The sequence below is a fragment of the Budorcas taxicolor genome, chromosome 18 (genome assembly GCF_023091745.1).
Source record: "Budorcas taxicolor isolate Tak-1 chromosome 18, Takin1.1, whole genome shotgun sequence".
Taxonomy (NCBI): Eukaryota; Metazoa; Chordata; class Mammalia; order Artiodactyla; family Bovidae; genus Budorcas; species Budorcas taxicolor.
This window is the reverse complement of record NC_068927.1, coordinates 25,547,806-25,563,288: the sequence shown is the minus strand read 5'-3', so window position 1 is coordinate 25,563,288 and position 15,483 is coordinate 25,547,806. Positions and strand designations below refer to the sequence as shown.

General features: G+C 47.8%; 1 protein-coding gene across 1 annotated transcript in view; it reads right to left on the bottom strand.

Annotated features, from left to right (window-relative positions):
- SLC6A2 (solute carrier family 6 member 2) overlaps positions 1-15,483 on the bottom strand; it is a 37,467-nt gene that overhangs the window by 14,103 nt on the left and 7,881 nt on the right. Inside the window, exons 2-4 of the mRNA XM_052656293.1 lie at positions 12,269-12,400; positions 11,038-11,275; positions 3,823-3,961 (exon numbers count right to left, since the gene is read on the bottom strand). Of these exons, the coding sequence (XP_052512253.1) occupies positions 3,823-3,961; positions 11,038-11,275; positions 12,269-12,400 (509 nt within the window). The remainder of the gene's footprint in view (positions 1-3,822; positions 3,962-11,037; positions 11,276-12,268; positions 12,401-15,483) is intronic.

The following is a 15,483-nucleotide window of genomic DNA, read 5'->3' as shown; positions in this document are numbered from 1 at the left end:
GACTTGGCAAAGCCAAATAAATAAATAAATATATATATATATATATATATAATTATATATATATATAAATTTGTTTTAAAGCTCTCCCAGGTTGCAGGGGACAAAGACAGATGAGGAACATTTATGAAGCGATTTCCATCTGCTAGCCCAGCACCGAGGACCTCTCACCCTATCCTCCCAACTGCCCTGGAGGCTGGCAGGACCATTAATGGGCCTCACTTTGCAGGTGAGGACACTGAAACTTAGGGGGTATCATTCATCCTGAGGTCACCCAGTAGGGAATGATGGTGTCTGGACTCCAACACAGGTCATCTGACCACAAAGCCGTGTTCTTAATCCTTCATGCTACTTTATGTTTGAGCCCCTGTCAAGACTCCTTTGAAACCCTGTCTGTCTTTTGGCCTCAGCATCCCCATTTGTACAAGCACCTGGAGTAGACGGTCTTGGAGAACCTTTTAGGTCAGCATTTAGATGTTCAGTACAGGCTTATAGTTGCTAAGGCTCGTTCAGCCAAGGACTACGAGTTGGAGGAGGCAGACAGGACTCAAGGGCAGCAAACAGCACTGTGTTTGACACCCTTGCCTGATGCCCTGGGAGCTAACTGACTCCTGACTCATACCTCCACCCTCCACCCTGCAGTGGTCAGTGAGCCAGGATCACTGTGTGGTCTGCGGTAACCCCGTTCCCTGAATCAGACTGTACCCGTCCCTCGCCATCCCAGGCACCAGCTGTGAAGTCATGCACCTTCCCAAACAGAGCCTTCACCAGCCAAGACAGAAAGTGTGAACATTTGCAATTCATCCCAGGCCAGTTCTGTGGCTGGGACAGCCTGCTAAGAGAAGGTCCCTGTCCTGTTCTAGATGTAGTCTGGGAAGAAATAAGCAACAGTTGTGGTCTTCTCATGAGCCAAAGTATAAAAACAAAGAGCACAGCAATGTCCTGTGTGAAGCTCCTTATTCTGGAAAGCCCCTCCCCATGGATTGCAGGGCCCCCTGCCCACTCAGCCGCCAGAACACCGGAGGACTTAAGCAAAATGTGGGCAGGGACTTTGGGTGACGTATCTTCATCTGGGGCGGGGCTTCCTAGGGCAACACCCCTGCCCTGCTAGGCCCCTCACTACACTCCTCAGGGGAGGGGATGAGTCCTCCTCTGAAGGTACCTTTGTACAAAGGAGTGGAACATGCTCAGCTCCACTCCTTTTCTCTTTAGCCTCGGTCCCCTCAGAGACAACTCCTGCCTGCTCCAGTCAAGTGCTAAACCATGTGGGGCAGGCTGTACCCCTTCAGCGAAGGTAATAGGAAACTTAATTTGGGGGTGCAATATTAGAAGTGCGTGGTGGCCCCTCACACAGGCTGGCAGCAGCAGTAAAACTCATACACCTTCTGCAGCTCTGTTGTCTGCAGAGGCCAGAAGACCCCTGCTCCGGACTCCCAGGAGAGGCACGAAGAGGCTGGATGAGGCTGGCCTGGGGCTTCTGTGGCTTTGCTTGCAGTTTCTTCCATTGACAATGCCTTCCTTCTGCTCCATCTCCACCTGCCCCTGTCCTTTGAGTTCTATCCCAAATGCCACCTTCTGCATGGTCTTTGCAGACCCTCTCAGTTGGATAAACTTCCTTCTGCCACTTATGTAGCTTTTTGGACCATGAGAACCATGGTAAGAAAAACCTTATATATTAAGACACATGGATTGCTATAACTGAATCACAAATTCCACAAGACAGCTCTTACTTTACTACAGGCAATGTACATTGCTATTATCTAGACAATTTCATTTTGAAAAACTATGGTGACCCCCTAAATTGATTTAATGACAGTTGAAAAACCCAAAGTTTGTATCTCAAAGTGCAACCTGACTACCTGTTGAAAAATTATCTTCAAGGTAAAGAAAGTTAAGTTTTTAAGAAAGCAAGATCTGTAATAGTATGTATAGTTTGTGGCCATTAGTGTTTTTTGAAATGGGGACACACATGTGTCTCTGGATGGGGATGCAAGAACGAACGTGATTGACCTACACCTGCCTGTAACACACATAGTACTACAATCAACTGAATCTGTCGTATTTACTCTTGCATCACTAATACTAGCACCAAGCCTGGCACATAGGAGGTATCCATAAATGCTTAAAAAGTTGAAGTGGATTCAAAAGAACACTTAGTGAGGTTCCCCAAACTCATTTACCCACCTACCCTTCTTCCTACCTTCCCTTCTTCCTTCATTAGCTCTTCAGTAAATATTTACTGAAGACCTACTATGTGCCAGGTATCGGGATGGTTGTGGTCCAATCCTGGCTCTGCTCTTAGAATTCCTCCAAGCCCTGGTCTGCATTTCATTTGGGTTCTTCCTTGGAGCAGATACCATGTCTCCAACATTCTAAGAGGAAGTTCCACTTCAAGCTCTTCTGGACAGATTCCATTCTCATTCTCTGCTGGTGCTTTGTGCCATCTTTGCTACCTATCACTTAACCAAGACTCTGGGAGAACCACAGAGATGCCTGATGCATCCCACTTTCCAAAATCAGTTGCCTAATGAAGCTTCTCATAAATCCAGGCTGCCTGATTCAGATAGGCTGTTGCCTTGTAACTCCCAATGAACACACACTCCGTGTGTTCCATGTTGACTCTGGGCTTTACCACAAGACTTATTTTGGCCCCTGGGACAATAGCCAGCATGATGTAAAGAGAGACTGGAAGAGCTGCTTGCACATTAGAGTTTGTTTCCTTGGAACATGCTCTTGGAACTCAGCCACTACACTGTGAGAAGCCCAAGCCACACAGCAAAACTATATGGAAACAACCCATGGTGCTCTGGTTGACAGCTCCAGTTGAGCTCCTAACCAGTACCAACTGCCCTCAATGAGTATGTGCCATCTTAAAGGTTCCAGCCCAGTCATGCCCGCAGACATGTAGCCCAAGCAATATCATATGGAGAAAAAGAACCATCTTGCTGAGCCCAGTTAACTCAAAGAATCAGGAGAGACAATAAAATGATTGTTATTTTTCCATCATGAAATCTTGAGCTTTTATTACACAGCAATAGCTAACCGAAACACTGGATAGAGTATTTCCCAGCTACAGCCTCTTTAATACAGTCAAGCTCTACATAGACCCACAGGGTCCAAATGGAGTTGTTGTTCTCATGATGTTTCTCAGGCTCAGAATTGATGTGGGCGATGACCTGATTATACTCCACCCTGAGGGGCTGGCTATGGGGAGCAGTGTCACCTAAGTCAGAACACCAACTCTGGCAAGCTGTCCTAGGTCATCTAACTCTATACTCCTCTCCCTAGGAAACCTAAACTCTTGTGAACACTCAGCACTGTGTCAGAAGATGTTCCAGGATTCATCCAGATATCTTCTAGAGCATTCTCTTTTACTCAAAAATTCAGGGGTGAGAATGATCAATTTTATAGTGAAGGAAATGGTTATATTCTAAAGAAGGCTGCAACACTGGCATGCAACTTTAGTCCCCCAGAATTTAAGACTTATCAAATACATGTCAATAGATTGCTTTGGGCTTTGGGTGTCCTCATTCCCTGGTCTCTGCTATTAGGGAAGATTTGGTGGGAAAGTGTGATGAACCCTGATCCACTCACATCCCCTCACCCTACTGTTGGAGAGCCCGGAGCTTAGGAAAGGGAAGGGATTTGTCCGAGGTCTCCAGCAAGCTGGTGGCAGAGCTGGGGTGAAAACCCAGACTTTGTTCTTCTAGCATCACCTTTTCCTTTCACCAACTACCTGAATTACAGGTAGGAAAAAACACCTTTCTTTTTTTTTTTCTTTTTTTGAGGCCAACCTCCCAACTAAAAGAGAAACAAAGACATTACCTTTCCTGATGTCTTCACTCCTTTCCAGAGGCTAAAAAACAGGACGATGACCACGATGATCAGACAGAGCAAAAGCTGCCACTGGGGCAGGCCAATGTCATGAATCCCACTGCTCTCATGCAGATGTAGGACGCCACGCCTGCCGGGGAAGATGGTATCATCAGGCAGGACGACCTCGGCCTTGACCACAGGCCAGTCCCTGAAAGTGCGCATCGATGGAGACGGGCCCAGGCTGCCCCCGTCCCTGCCCCGCATCACTGGGACCTGCTCTGTGCAGTCACAGCCTGTGCCTCGCACTGCCCTGCCCTAGCCAGCAAGTCTTCTTGGAAGACATCCCCACCCAAGGCTGTTTTTCAAACAGTTACAGAAGTTTTCAACATAATAAATATCTCTGCTTGCCAGGTCCTGGAGAGATGGTGGTGAATAAACAGGGGAAAGGTCTCTATCCTCACAGGCTAAAGTGGTGGATATTGGAACATCTGGCAATGTCTGGAGATATCTTTGATTGCCACAACTTGGGCACAAGGCATCTAGAGCAGCAGTCCCTAGCCTTTTTGGCACCAGGGACCAGTTTCATGGTAGACAGTTTTTCCATGAGTTCAAGTGCACAATATTTATTTCACACTTTTTTTCTATTATTATTATGTCAGCTCTACCTCAGGTCATCAGGCATAGATCTCAGAGGTTGGGGACCGCTGATCTGGACGACAGAAGAGTGGAACAGCCTACAATACACAGGACAACATAAACATCCTATACGGCACGAAAGAGCCTCCAAAATTCCCATGTTGCTGAGCTTAAGAATCCCTGGCCTGGAGACTAAGAAGTAAACATTTCTCCTATTTTACTCAAACTAAACCTATGTATATCCTCTGCCTTAGCAATTCTACTCCTGGGTATCTGTCCAATAGAAACATATACACATGTCCATCAAAAGACATGGTGTAGAATGTTCACAGCGGCATTATCCACAACAACTCCAAACTGCAAAATTCTGAAATTTCTATCAACGGTAGACTAGATAAATTATGACATATTCATAAAGTATAACATTATACAGCAACTAACTCTGTATGGATGAATCTCACACACATAATTTCACAAGAAAGAAGTCAAAACCGAAAGAGGGCTGCTGGGGGCTGGTGACAAGGCCGGGGACAAGGAGGTGATGGCTCCAGCCACACAGAACTCCTGGGTGACAATAGCTGGTGCAAACATTCCCCATCTTGAGCCTTTTTTTCCCTCTACAGTAAAAGGGCTCTCACGAGGTTTACATTGCAGAATATGAGACAGTGCTAGAACTCGGGGAATGCTCAACACCAATGATCAATGGAACTACCAATCTGATTGAGTCCCAGCTTTCAAGGGAACAGCAGGCATCATCAAAGAAGCTGAGGGGGGCCCAGAAAATTCCACCAAGGGAGTCAGCAGGGCAGGCTCCACAGAGGGGGTATCTGGTACCTTCTCTGCAGGCCCATGGGAGAGCAGGTGAGTTGAGCTGGAGTGCCTGGGTGTGGTAGGAATGAGATGGGGAAGGTGGGGTGTTGACAGGCATACAGAGAAGTCTGCAGTGAGTGAATGAGCAGAGCTGTGTGGCTGATCAAAGGTCACCAAGACCTGTGTTCCCATCCCCAGAACAGCCTTCATCCTGACCACCCTGGGGCAGGATGCCATGGCTGTAAGCTACTCATCCTGCATCAGCTTCCCCAGCAATGAGTCTCCATTTCTGGTCCCTCCTAATCTTATCTCTTGATCTGCTACCAACACTCCATCCTCATGGCCCAATGTCAAGCCAGACCCATATTCCCTTCCTCCAGGACTGCTGTAAAAACCTCCCCATTCCCCATCATCCCAGTCTCTCCAGTCAGCCCCCTTAAATCCACAGGCTCTGCTGCTGTAGAACCATCTGATCCATCTCAAACTGTGTTCTAACCTTGTCACTCTCCTGCCCCCCAATCCTCAGATGCTCTTTATCATCTAAAACAATGGTTCTCACGGGGTGCAAATTTGCCCCTGCCTTCTTCAGACACTTGGCAACATCTGGGGACATTTTTGGTTGTCATAGCTGGAGGGCACGGTGAGTGTTACTGGTATCTAGTGGGCAGAGGCCAGGGATAGGCTAGACATCCAAAATGCACAGGAGAGCCATCCCTCTGCAACATGGAATTATCCAGCCCCAGGTGTCAAAAGCATCAAGGTTGTAAAATCCTGGTCAAGAGGATAAAAAAAAAAAGCCTTTCAGAATCTGAGGCCTTTCAGAATTGTCCTGTGCCAAGTGCAACCCCCTGCCTTGCCACATCATGCTTTTGGCTCCTTGTGACCGCCAGCCGCTTGTCATTCCCCAGTTATATGAAGCTCTCATCACTCTGGGCCTTGGAACTATCTGTTCCTTTCTGTCTAGAACACACTTCCTGGCCCAATGTGTCTGCCTGGCAAACTTCTCTCCCTGCTAGTCTCAGCTCTAAAATGATGCCCTAGCTGAGGCCCACTCTCCTGTCCTGAGAAGGAAGGAGAGGAAGAGAGAAACGGGGGAGGAGACAGAGAGGGAGAGAGAAAGGCAGGGGAGAAAGTGAGACAGAGACAGGGAGGAAGGGAGGGAGGGAGGAAGAGGAAGAGGAAGAAGAAAAGGAGGAAGAAGAGGAGGAGGAGGAAGTGGAGGAAAATGGGTTGGAGGAGGGGAGGGAAGGGAAGGGAAGTGAAGAAGAGAGACTGGGCATGTCTAAAAAGACAGCTAGAATCAGGTACTGAACCCATCTGACTCTTAATCCTGCTTCTTTCCATTGCTTTACATACAATCAAGTGTTAAATGGTATGAGTAAGCATTTGGCCAATTTAACTGGGGAAAAAAAAAAGGCTCTGAACCAACTGTGCTTGCCTGAAACATGCTAAAACGACTCCAGCATCCCATCAGATGGCTGACATGGCCCCTAACCAGCCCGGTGACTCACACGTGTGCGGGGTCCACTTTAAGGTTTGCAGTGGCTGTCTAGGTATTTCATCAGTGAAAAAAGCTAGACTCCAGAGCTGATTTCCAAGAAAAGTGAATCCAGCCTCCTCCCCACTGGCGGCCCCAAGCCTTGGGGGTTAGGACAAGTAAGTTGGGTTTGTTGCAGTTTTCCAGCAGTTTGATGAAAATGAATCATCGTTAAGTATATGATCCAGACTTTCCGAAGTCTGTGGGCCAAATGGGCTCAGATCTCACTTGACATTTAAGCGCAGAGGGTTAGTGCTGGGGTGGAGGGAGAGGTCTCTTCCCCACCAGGAACAGGCAGGGAGTAGAAGTTTTCTATTCCTGGTGCATGTTCACCAAGGGTGCCCTTTTACAGCTAGAGTTACAGAGCATCAGGGTTTCTTTTTGCCTCAGGCTGTTTGGCTTCAGGCCTGGAGCCTGGGGGGTGTTGCAGTTTTGTTCCCTTAAATGATATGTTCAGTTCATCAGCTTAAACGAGCACAAGATGGTAAGAGAATTGGCCAGCAGGCTCCAAGGAAAGCAGGAAAAAAAACCCAGCTAGCCTCCTCAGGGTTGGCACTGGGAGTCCTACTTGCTGGGTTCCCAAGCTGAAAGTGAGTAACTTTTAAAGCAGAAGCATTTAGATAAAAGGGCCATTAAAAACAAATCCCAGAAGCAGCTCATGACTCAGATACTGAGAAGCACACAAAAGCAGCCTGAAGGTGAGAATCTAGAGCTCCATGAGAAGGGCTCCGATCTACCCACAGACACCTCTGCACTCCTGTCCCGAATACACCCCCCTGGAGACTCTGAAGGACAGAGAAGACAGAGGAGAGGCTCATGGATGGAGGGAGAGCCTCCACCCAGACAGCCTGGATTCAGATCCCTTCCGCCACTTCCCTAAAACCTGAACCACCACATTCTTATCTGTAAAACAGGAGTAATTTCCACCTCCGTGAACTGTGAAGACTAAGTGGGACGTGGATGAGGGAGATGCTGATGCCTGGATCACAGTAGATACCAGACTTGGGGTGGAGGTGGGGGCACTTAAAAGGATGGAGGAGGGGAGGGAAGCGGGAGGAGAGGATGGGAAAGGAGCTCTATAGAGCAAAAAGCTGCTGAAAATAAGCCTTGGACTCTGCCCTCAACCACATTCCCCAAGAGAATCAGCCCAACGCAAGAGAATTTCTTTTTCTACCTTCTTACAGCCAAGCTCGGAGGAAGTTTAAGGCTGTAATTAAAGCAACCAGAGTCTCAAAACCCAACTCACCTCTCCTTCCTCCAGCAGCAGATCCGCTGGCCATGAAGATGTCAGAGGAGGAATCAAATAATAACCAGGCTAGAGATGAGACTATCATTTTCCATTTTAATTTATAAGGACGAGGGTTACCAAAAACAGAAAAATCGTGGATTTTCCTCTATCATGAGATGATAAAGGAGAAAGCCTAGAACAGATTACATGTATCAGCAGCACCCTCAGCTCCACTATCCTCTACCATTCCAAACTGCACCCATAAACTGGGAAGACCTAAAACCTCTGCCAGCAAGCTCTCCACTGGTTCTGGGATTGTCTGAGGCCACACCCCCTCAGGAGAAGACTAAAGGAGGCCCTAGATTTTCCATGACATGATACTGTAAGCATGTCAGACTGACCCCAGTAAGAATCTGTCTGAGATGGGAGAGTGCAGTGGCCAAGACAGGAGCTGTCAACCCTGGCTGGATATTAGAATTGCTGGCGGAACTGTTAATAAAATCCCCACACCACAGTTGCACCTGGACCAATAAAATGAATCTCGAGGCATAGGATCCAGGCATCAGTGTGTTTTAAGGACGAGGCGGTTCCAATGAGCAGCCAGTGTTTAGCATCACTGGGCTAAGAGCTTGGACTTTGAAGCCAGACTTTCTAGGTTCAAACTCACTTCAAATGGCACTTCTCAATACATGGCTGGGACATAATCGAAGCTGGATAAATGTTAGTTTTGATGACAATAACAATTTGATATAATAGCCATTCAAAATGTCTGGAATCCAATATAGCACAGAGGTGAAGCCTGCAGGCTCCAGAGTTTCACTGCCTGGAAAGGCAGGGGCTAGGGTGAAGAGAGCGAGGATCATGAACAAACGGTAAGGAGGAGCTCACTCTCAAGAGTCCAGCAGGTGCCATCTGCCAGGGTCCAAATCTCGGCTCTGCACAGGACTAGCCGTGTGACCATGGGCCAGGGATTTACTGTTGCATCTGCAAGACGAAGCTAATGTTTGCAGCCGAGTCATGTACAGAAGAGTTACAGAAACCTCACTGGGTTGCTGTGAGGTCTACATTGATATAATACATACAGAGAAGTTAGCAGAAAGCCTGATGCACATGGTAAGTGATTAGCTGTTGATGTGATGGAGAGGAAGACAGGGATGATGGTATTAACTTAAACAGATGCTCACTTGGAGTTATAGCGGTTCTTTAGATTCTTTGGGGGCTGTAGAAGGATTTCAAGTTCCATGGCAACTGTGGACCCTCTCCCCACTGAGTTTCCAAATCTATAATAATTGTGCACTTGGTCCTGAAAGTCCACAGGAAACAGATGGAGGCAGGTGGACACGTAGGTCCAGGATGCTTAGCAAATTCTCGGCTATGGCTCATGAGGGTACTTCCTGGGTCCTGAGAACCCCAACTCCCCTCCCTTGGACCCCAGGAGGGAGCAGACTTCCCAGAGGCCACCTTTAACCACATCACATCTCCTTGGTCCAACTTCACCGAGATGGCAAAGGTGGGAATGGTCCTAAGGAACCCCATTCTCTGGATAACCCCACTCTCTGGTCTGTGGCTTGGCAAATACACAGGACCAGGGGAGACTGGCCCTGAATTTGTGAACTTGTCTTTTTTCATCCTCTAGACCTGCACTGTCCAATATGGAAGCAACTGGCTGTTTAAATGTAAATGACGGAACTTCCCTGGTTAAGAATCGCTGTGCAATGAAGGGGACTTGGGTTCAATCCCTGGTCAGGTACTCAGGCACTGATTGCCATGGATCAATTAAACCCACATGCCACAACTAGAGAATCCACCCGCCGTGACAGAAGGTCCTGCATGACGCAACTAAGACCTGATACAGACAAATAAACAAACTTTTAAAAATGTAAATGAATGAAAATTAAATAAAATTAAAAATTCAACTTCTCCGTCACACTAGCCACATCTCAACTATTCACTAACCACATGTGGCATGTGGCTACTGCACTGGGCCATGCAAACACAGGACATTTCTATCATCGTGGGACATTTCCATTCTCCTGGGCAGCACTGCTCCAGACCAGGAGTCAACAAGACACACCCCTGAAACTTGGCTGTGACCCATTGAGTGATGCCTGTGAGCTACAGATGGTTTCTATCTTTTTAAAGGGTAATATTAAATAAAGAATATGCAAGACAGGTGTGTGGCCTGCAAGGCCCAGAATGTAATCTTTTACTGGAAAGTTTTCTAACCACTACTCCAGACCATGTGTCCCTTGAGAGAGAGGTTCGAGTGGGATCTACCTGTCCTGCCCCACACCTTGTGCCAGCGACTTTCTGCTTATCTGCTAACACTTGTGCAGGGATTCCTGAAATGGGGCTCACCCCCATCCCCTGAGGGATAAAGACAATAGATGCTACATTCTGAAGGGACCACCACGCAAACTTTCAAAATTAGATGGCTGACAAGTTGACTGTCATCAACCTCAAGGACTTCAAAGGATGGAGTAGAGGTTGAAAGGGTTCAAGGAAGCAACAAAATAAATAATGATGGTTATGGGTTAAACCACAGAATAAAATAAACTCCAGTGAGCTCATACAGACAGAAATGAGTAAATGAATGAATGGATAAATAAGGGGAAAGGGACAACTTTTCCCTTCAGTTAATCTAGAGGGAATGATGAGACTAGAAATCACTTTGGACCAACACTATAACAATAATTCTCATTTGCGGGACTTCCCTGGTGGTCCAGTGGCTAAGACTCTGAGCTCCTGGTGCAAAGGGCCCAGGTTCGATTCCTGGTCATGGAACTAGTTCCCACATGCCACAACTAAGAGTTTGCATGCCGCAACTAAATATCCTGTGTATCTAGCCAACGTCAGGCCTGTGGTGGCTGCTGAGCACACATTACAAGGACTGACGTGGCCCCTTCCTCTCCAGTGGTTTCCTTTAGTGTTTGACTCAGGTTCTGCCCAGTACAGGTCTTGATGTGAACAGTACAGGTCCCCACGCGAACAGGACGAGGGGTCAAGGACTTACTCATAAAACTCGGCGGCAGGTGTGAACTTGTACTTGGAGTACTTGGTGTGGTTGCCCAGCACGGAGCTGTTGAGGAGCTTGGGGTCTGTGCAGTTGGGGCTGTTCCAGGCGTGGCCGCAGTCGGTCCAGGGCAGGTTCGGGGTGAAGGAAGAGAAGAGGTAGTAGAGGGACCAGGCGATGATGACATTGTAGTAGAAGCCAACGTAGAGGGCGATGAGGATCACAGCGTAGCCAACTCCTGGGCGGGGGCACAGCGCATCAGGCAGGGGCTTCCCTAGGCCCACTCTCCCTCCCAGAGCCACGTCTCCGGGGGAGCCGGTGCAACCATTGCACTACCCACTCCTATGCCTGTAGCAGACCGTCAGAGCCTAAATCCCCCAGGCAGAAGAATGCAGTGGGGGGAGGGGGGTGGGAGATAGTTCGGGAGTTTGGGATCGACATGTACACACTGCGATATTTAAAATGGATAACCAACAAGGTCCTACTGTACCATGGAACTCTGCTCAATGTTACTGGTAGCCTGGATGACAGGGGAGTTTGGAGGAGAATGGATACGTGTATATGTATGGCTGAGCCCCTTCACTGTCCACCTGAAACTATCACTACATTATTAACTGGCTATACTCCAGGATAAAACGAACGGTTTTAAAAAATTCCCCAGGCACCCACCATCCCTTTGCCTGAGGGCTCTCTCTTGCCACTGGAGCCCCTTCTGTCCACTCATCAGGCAGGACAGAAAGGCCAGGACTTTACTGCTCCCAGGGAGCAGCCAGGCCAGGTGTTGGAGTACAAGTATCCCAGCTCCCTTGCCCTTTGGGTAGGACAACACTGAGACACGATGACATTCTCTCCCAGTGGAATGAAGCCCCTGGCCCAGGATGGAAAGGTGCATGACTGATTTATTATATCTGCCATGGGAGCAAGAGGGAGAGAGTAGCATTCTGGGTACCTCTGACACTTCCATGAGTATTTCCTAGACAGGAAAACAGACTCTCTCTGGTCACTCAGCTGCACAGCCTGGACTGGAACCCAGATTTCCAGACTTTCTAGGCTACAGCTATTCCTGACATCTCCAAAGTGCTCCATGTAACTTTGAATGGTGGATGCGCTTGACCTCACCAATACTTATAAATTCCACAAGAGAGCTGGTCTACCAAGGATCCCACCTTTGGGGTAGATTCTCCAGGGACACACAGAAGTCTTTTAGAACAACCTCTGACTCCTTCTTTACCTTTGAAGAATGGGCAGATCTTCCACACGGTGGCTGCCCCTTCCCGGTTGTACTGGCCCAGAGCCAGCTCCATGTAGAAGAGGGGCATCCCAGCGATGATGAGGAACAGGGTGTACGGGATCAGGAAGGCACCTGAGGGACATGGAGGCAGAGCATGAGCCCCAAGACCCCTGTCCAGCTTTGGGCCTGCCCCTCAGAGTATGTGGATCAATGTCCATCAGAGTTGTAAGGGTCGTCATTCATCTGTCACCTGGCCATTTCTCAAGGGGTGTCTTGTGGTAGGAACACCAGGGCAATTAAACAAATAATCGTAATATAATGAAAGTTATAGCACTAGTCACAATCATAATCATGAGGTTCTGTGGTCAAATTAGTAAAATCTGGTTCATCAAATCTAAATAGAGGACTTCCCTGGTGGCCCAGTGGCTAAGACTGTGCTCCCAAGGCAGGGGAGTCAGGTTTGATCCCTGGTCTGGGAATTAGACCCCACGTGCTGCAACTAAGATCCAGTGTGGGCAAATAAATAATAAAATTAAAATAAATAAATATTTTTTAAAAGCTAAATAGCCTTGTTCCTTGCAGAATTCTCCATGCCTCTGATACATAAGTACATGTTGTGACAGGCTATGAGGAAGATCAGCTGCAGTCTTTACCAAACTGATTTCAACACAGAATCCTTTCTTTCATGAATCACCACTCTGGGGAATGCCAATCACCCCAAACCCTTCCTTTTATAGGTAAGGAAATTGAGAGCAGAGAGGGAGAGATATGTAACTAGTGCCCAAAGTTACATATGATTGAGTGGGATATTTTTTGTTTATTATTATTTTTATTTATTTGGCTGCACTGGGACTTAGTTGCAGAATGTGGGATCTAGTTCCCTGACCAGGGATTGAACCCAGGCCACCTGCATTGGGAGCTCAGAGTCTTAGCCACCATTTAAGGTCACCTGGGACTTTCCCAAATACGACCTCACTGGATTGTCCACAGTCTCACTTCACTTCACAGACATAATAAAAGAGGGTCATTATTTGTGCCCCTGAGCCACCCCCACCCCACACCCTGGGGGCAACTGAAGGCAGAGAAGTCCACTTGGTTTTGTTTGCATGGCTGCTAAGTGACAGAAACAGGATTCATGTTCATGTCTTCCAACCCATCAGGCTTACTCTCTTACTGGCAGCTGAAGGTAAACAAACACTGGAGCAAAGAGGCCAGAGGCTCCAGTCTCTGATTAGGAAGATGCCCATCCAGAACGCTGCTGAAACTAGAGGGAGCCCTTGGCAAGATGGGCAGCAACAAATCCCTGGGAGAATTCCTGGTAGAATGAGACAAGCCTGAGCTCCAGAGAAAGTTCTCAGTATGTCCGGTAGCCTGGGGTGAGCTTAACAGGTTCTGACGCCGTGAGGTGACTCACGGGATAGATACCACGTCAGCCGAGGCTGCAAGCGTGATCAAAGCAAAATGCCAGCTTCTTGGCCTGGGTGCAGCTGGAGATGGCCAGGCCAGACCACGCTCCTCCTGCCATTGGCCTTTGGCTGAGATGCCGTAACCTTGGAAACCAAACACTCTCTGACCCTCCCACAGTAAGAAAGTGCAGAAACTGGGAAATATTCAATGATGATAATATTAGGAAGATAATATTCCCAGCTGTGTTCCAGGCACTGCGCTCCATGCAATATCTCATTCCATCCTCACAACAACCTTAAAAGTATTACTACCTCCAATTTATGGATGTGGAAACTGGGCCTCCACGTGAGCAGAGAATCGTGGCAAAGTTGTGTACTCCCAGGGTTAAACTCACCCAGCTACTCAGACTGTCAATCTTCACTTTCTTCCCAGGGCTTCTCCTCAGGAAGCCCAGGGCTCGTAGGGACAAAGCATGAAATTCTGGCCCCAGTGCTCTGAGACCCAGTCCTTTTGTAGCAGAAGATGGACCAGTAGGGTGGGCAGTAGGGAAGAAACCACTGGAAAATGAGGGCCTCCTGTGTATCCAGCAGAGCACTGGACACTGGACAGCTGTCATCCCATTTACCCTGCCCAGAAACTGTCTTGGGTAGCAACTCCCATACCCATTTTTCAGAGGAGGAAATTGAAGCTTAGAGAAATTAAGTGACTTATATAAGTTCACTCAATTGGTCAATGATAGATCTGGGATTTGGACCCTTGTCTGCCTGGCTCCAGAACTCCAGAGCCATTCCCAAAATATTCTGCCAATTTCAGACTGTCTCAGCCAAGATGTAGGACATAAGTCTGAATAAAGTCTCAACAGAGGACGTTCTGAAACTGGGACTCTGGGGGCCAGGTGATCCACCTGGTCTATTGGCCATGTTCAACATTTCAGCCCCTGCTCCAGGCTGGATTTTTTCTTCCTTTTTTTTTTTTAATGGGCCATTTTAAAGTCTTTAGATTGAATTTGTTACAATATTGCTTCTGTTTTAAGTTTTGGTTTTTTGGCTGCAAGGCATGTGATATCTTAGTTCCTTTCCTCTGGGATCAGGGATCCCTGATGAGGGGGACTAGGGATTGAACCCCCACTCCTACATTGGAAGGCAAAGTCTTAACCGCTGGACGCCAGGAAAGTCCCAAGGCTTAGACTTCTTTGAAATGGCCACATGCCAACCTTTCCCTTCCCCTCTTCATTTCTTACTTTCAATCTCTACTCTTCTCTTTCCCCACACAGAGAGGGCTAGTCTGGCTTCAGAATGCACATCTGTCCACATGGCCGACAGCAATGTTCATGATGCTGACCGAGGTCAGGGTGGTGGTGGTGATTATGGAGTTGGTAAAAGTAACAGGTACCATTTATTAAGCTTCCATTATATGCCAAGCCACATACTAAGTTTTTGAATAATTATTCCTTTAAAACCATTCCTGAGAGAGAATTACCGCCCATCCCATGTAAAACATGAGGAAACCAAGACTTAGAAAGGTCAAGTTGCTTGTCCGAACCAGTAAGTAGGAGCTTGGCTCCACATCGGGATCTGTCTGCATCCCCCTTGTGGCCACCTGCCATTGCCCATGGGGCCTGGAGCCAAAGTAAGGGAAACAGACGTATCAGAGTGTTAACAGGCCTGAAGACTGAAGTCAGTGGCCCAAGGAATGAAAGGAAAGAAAAAAGCCAGGAGTCACGCCTCAGATCTTGGCAGCGTGACTTGCTCCTGGCGACTGGATGCTCTTTTCTACAGGCAGAGGAAAGAAGAGCATCATCAGCCAAT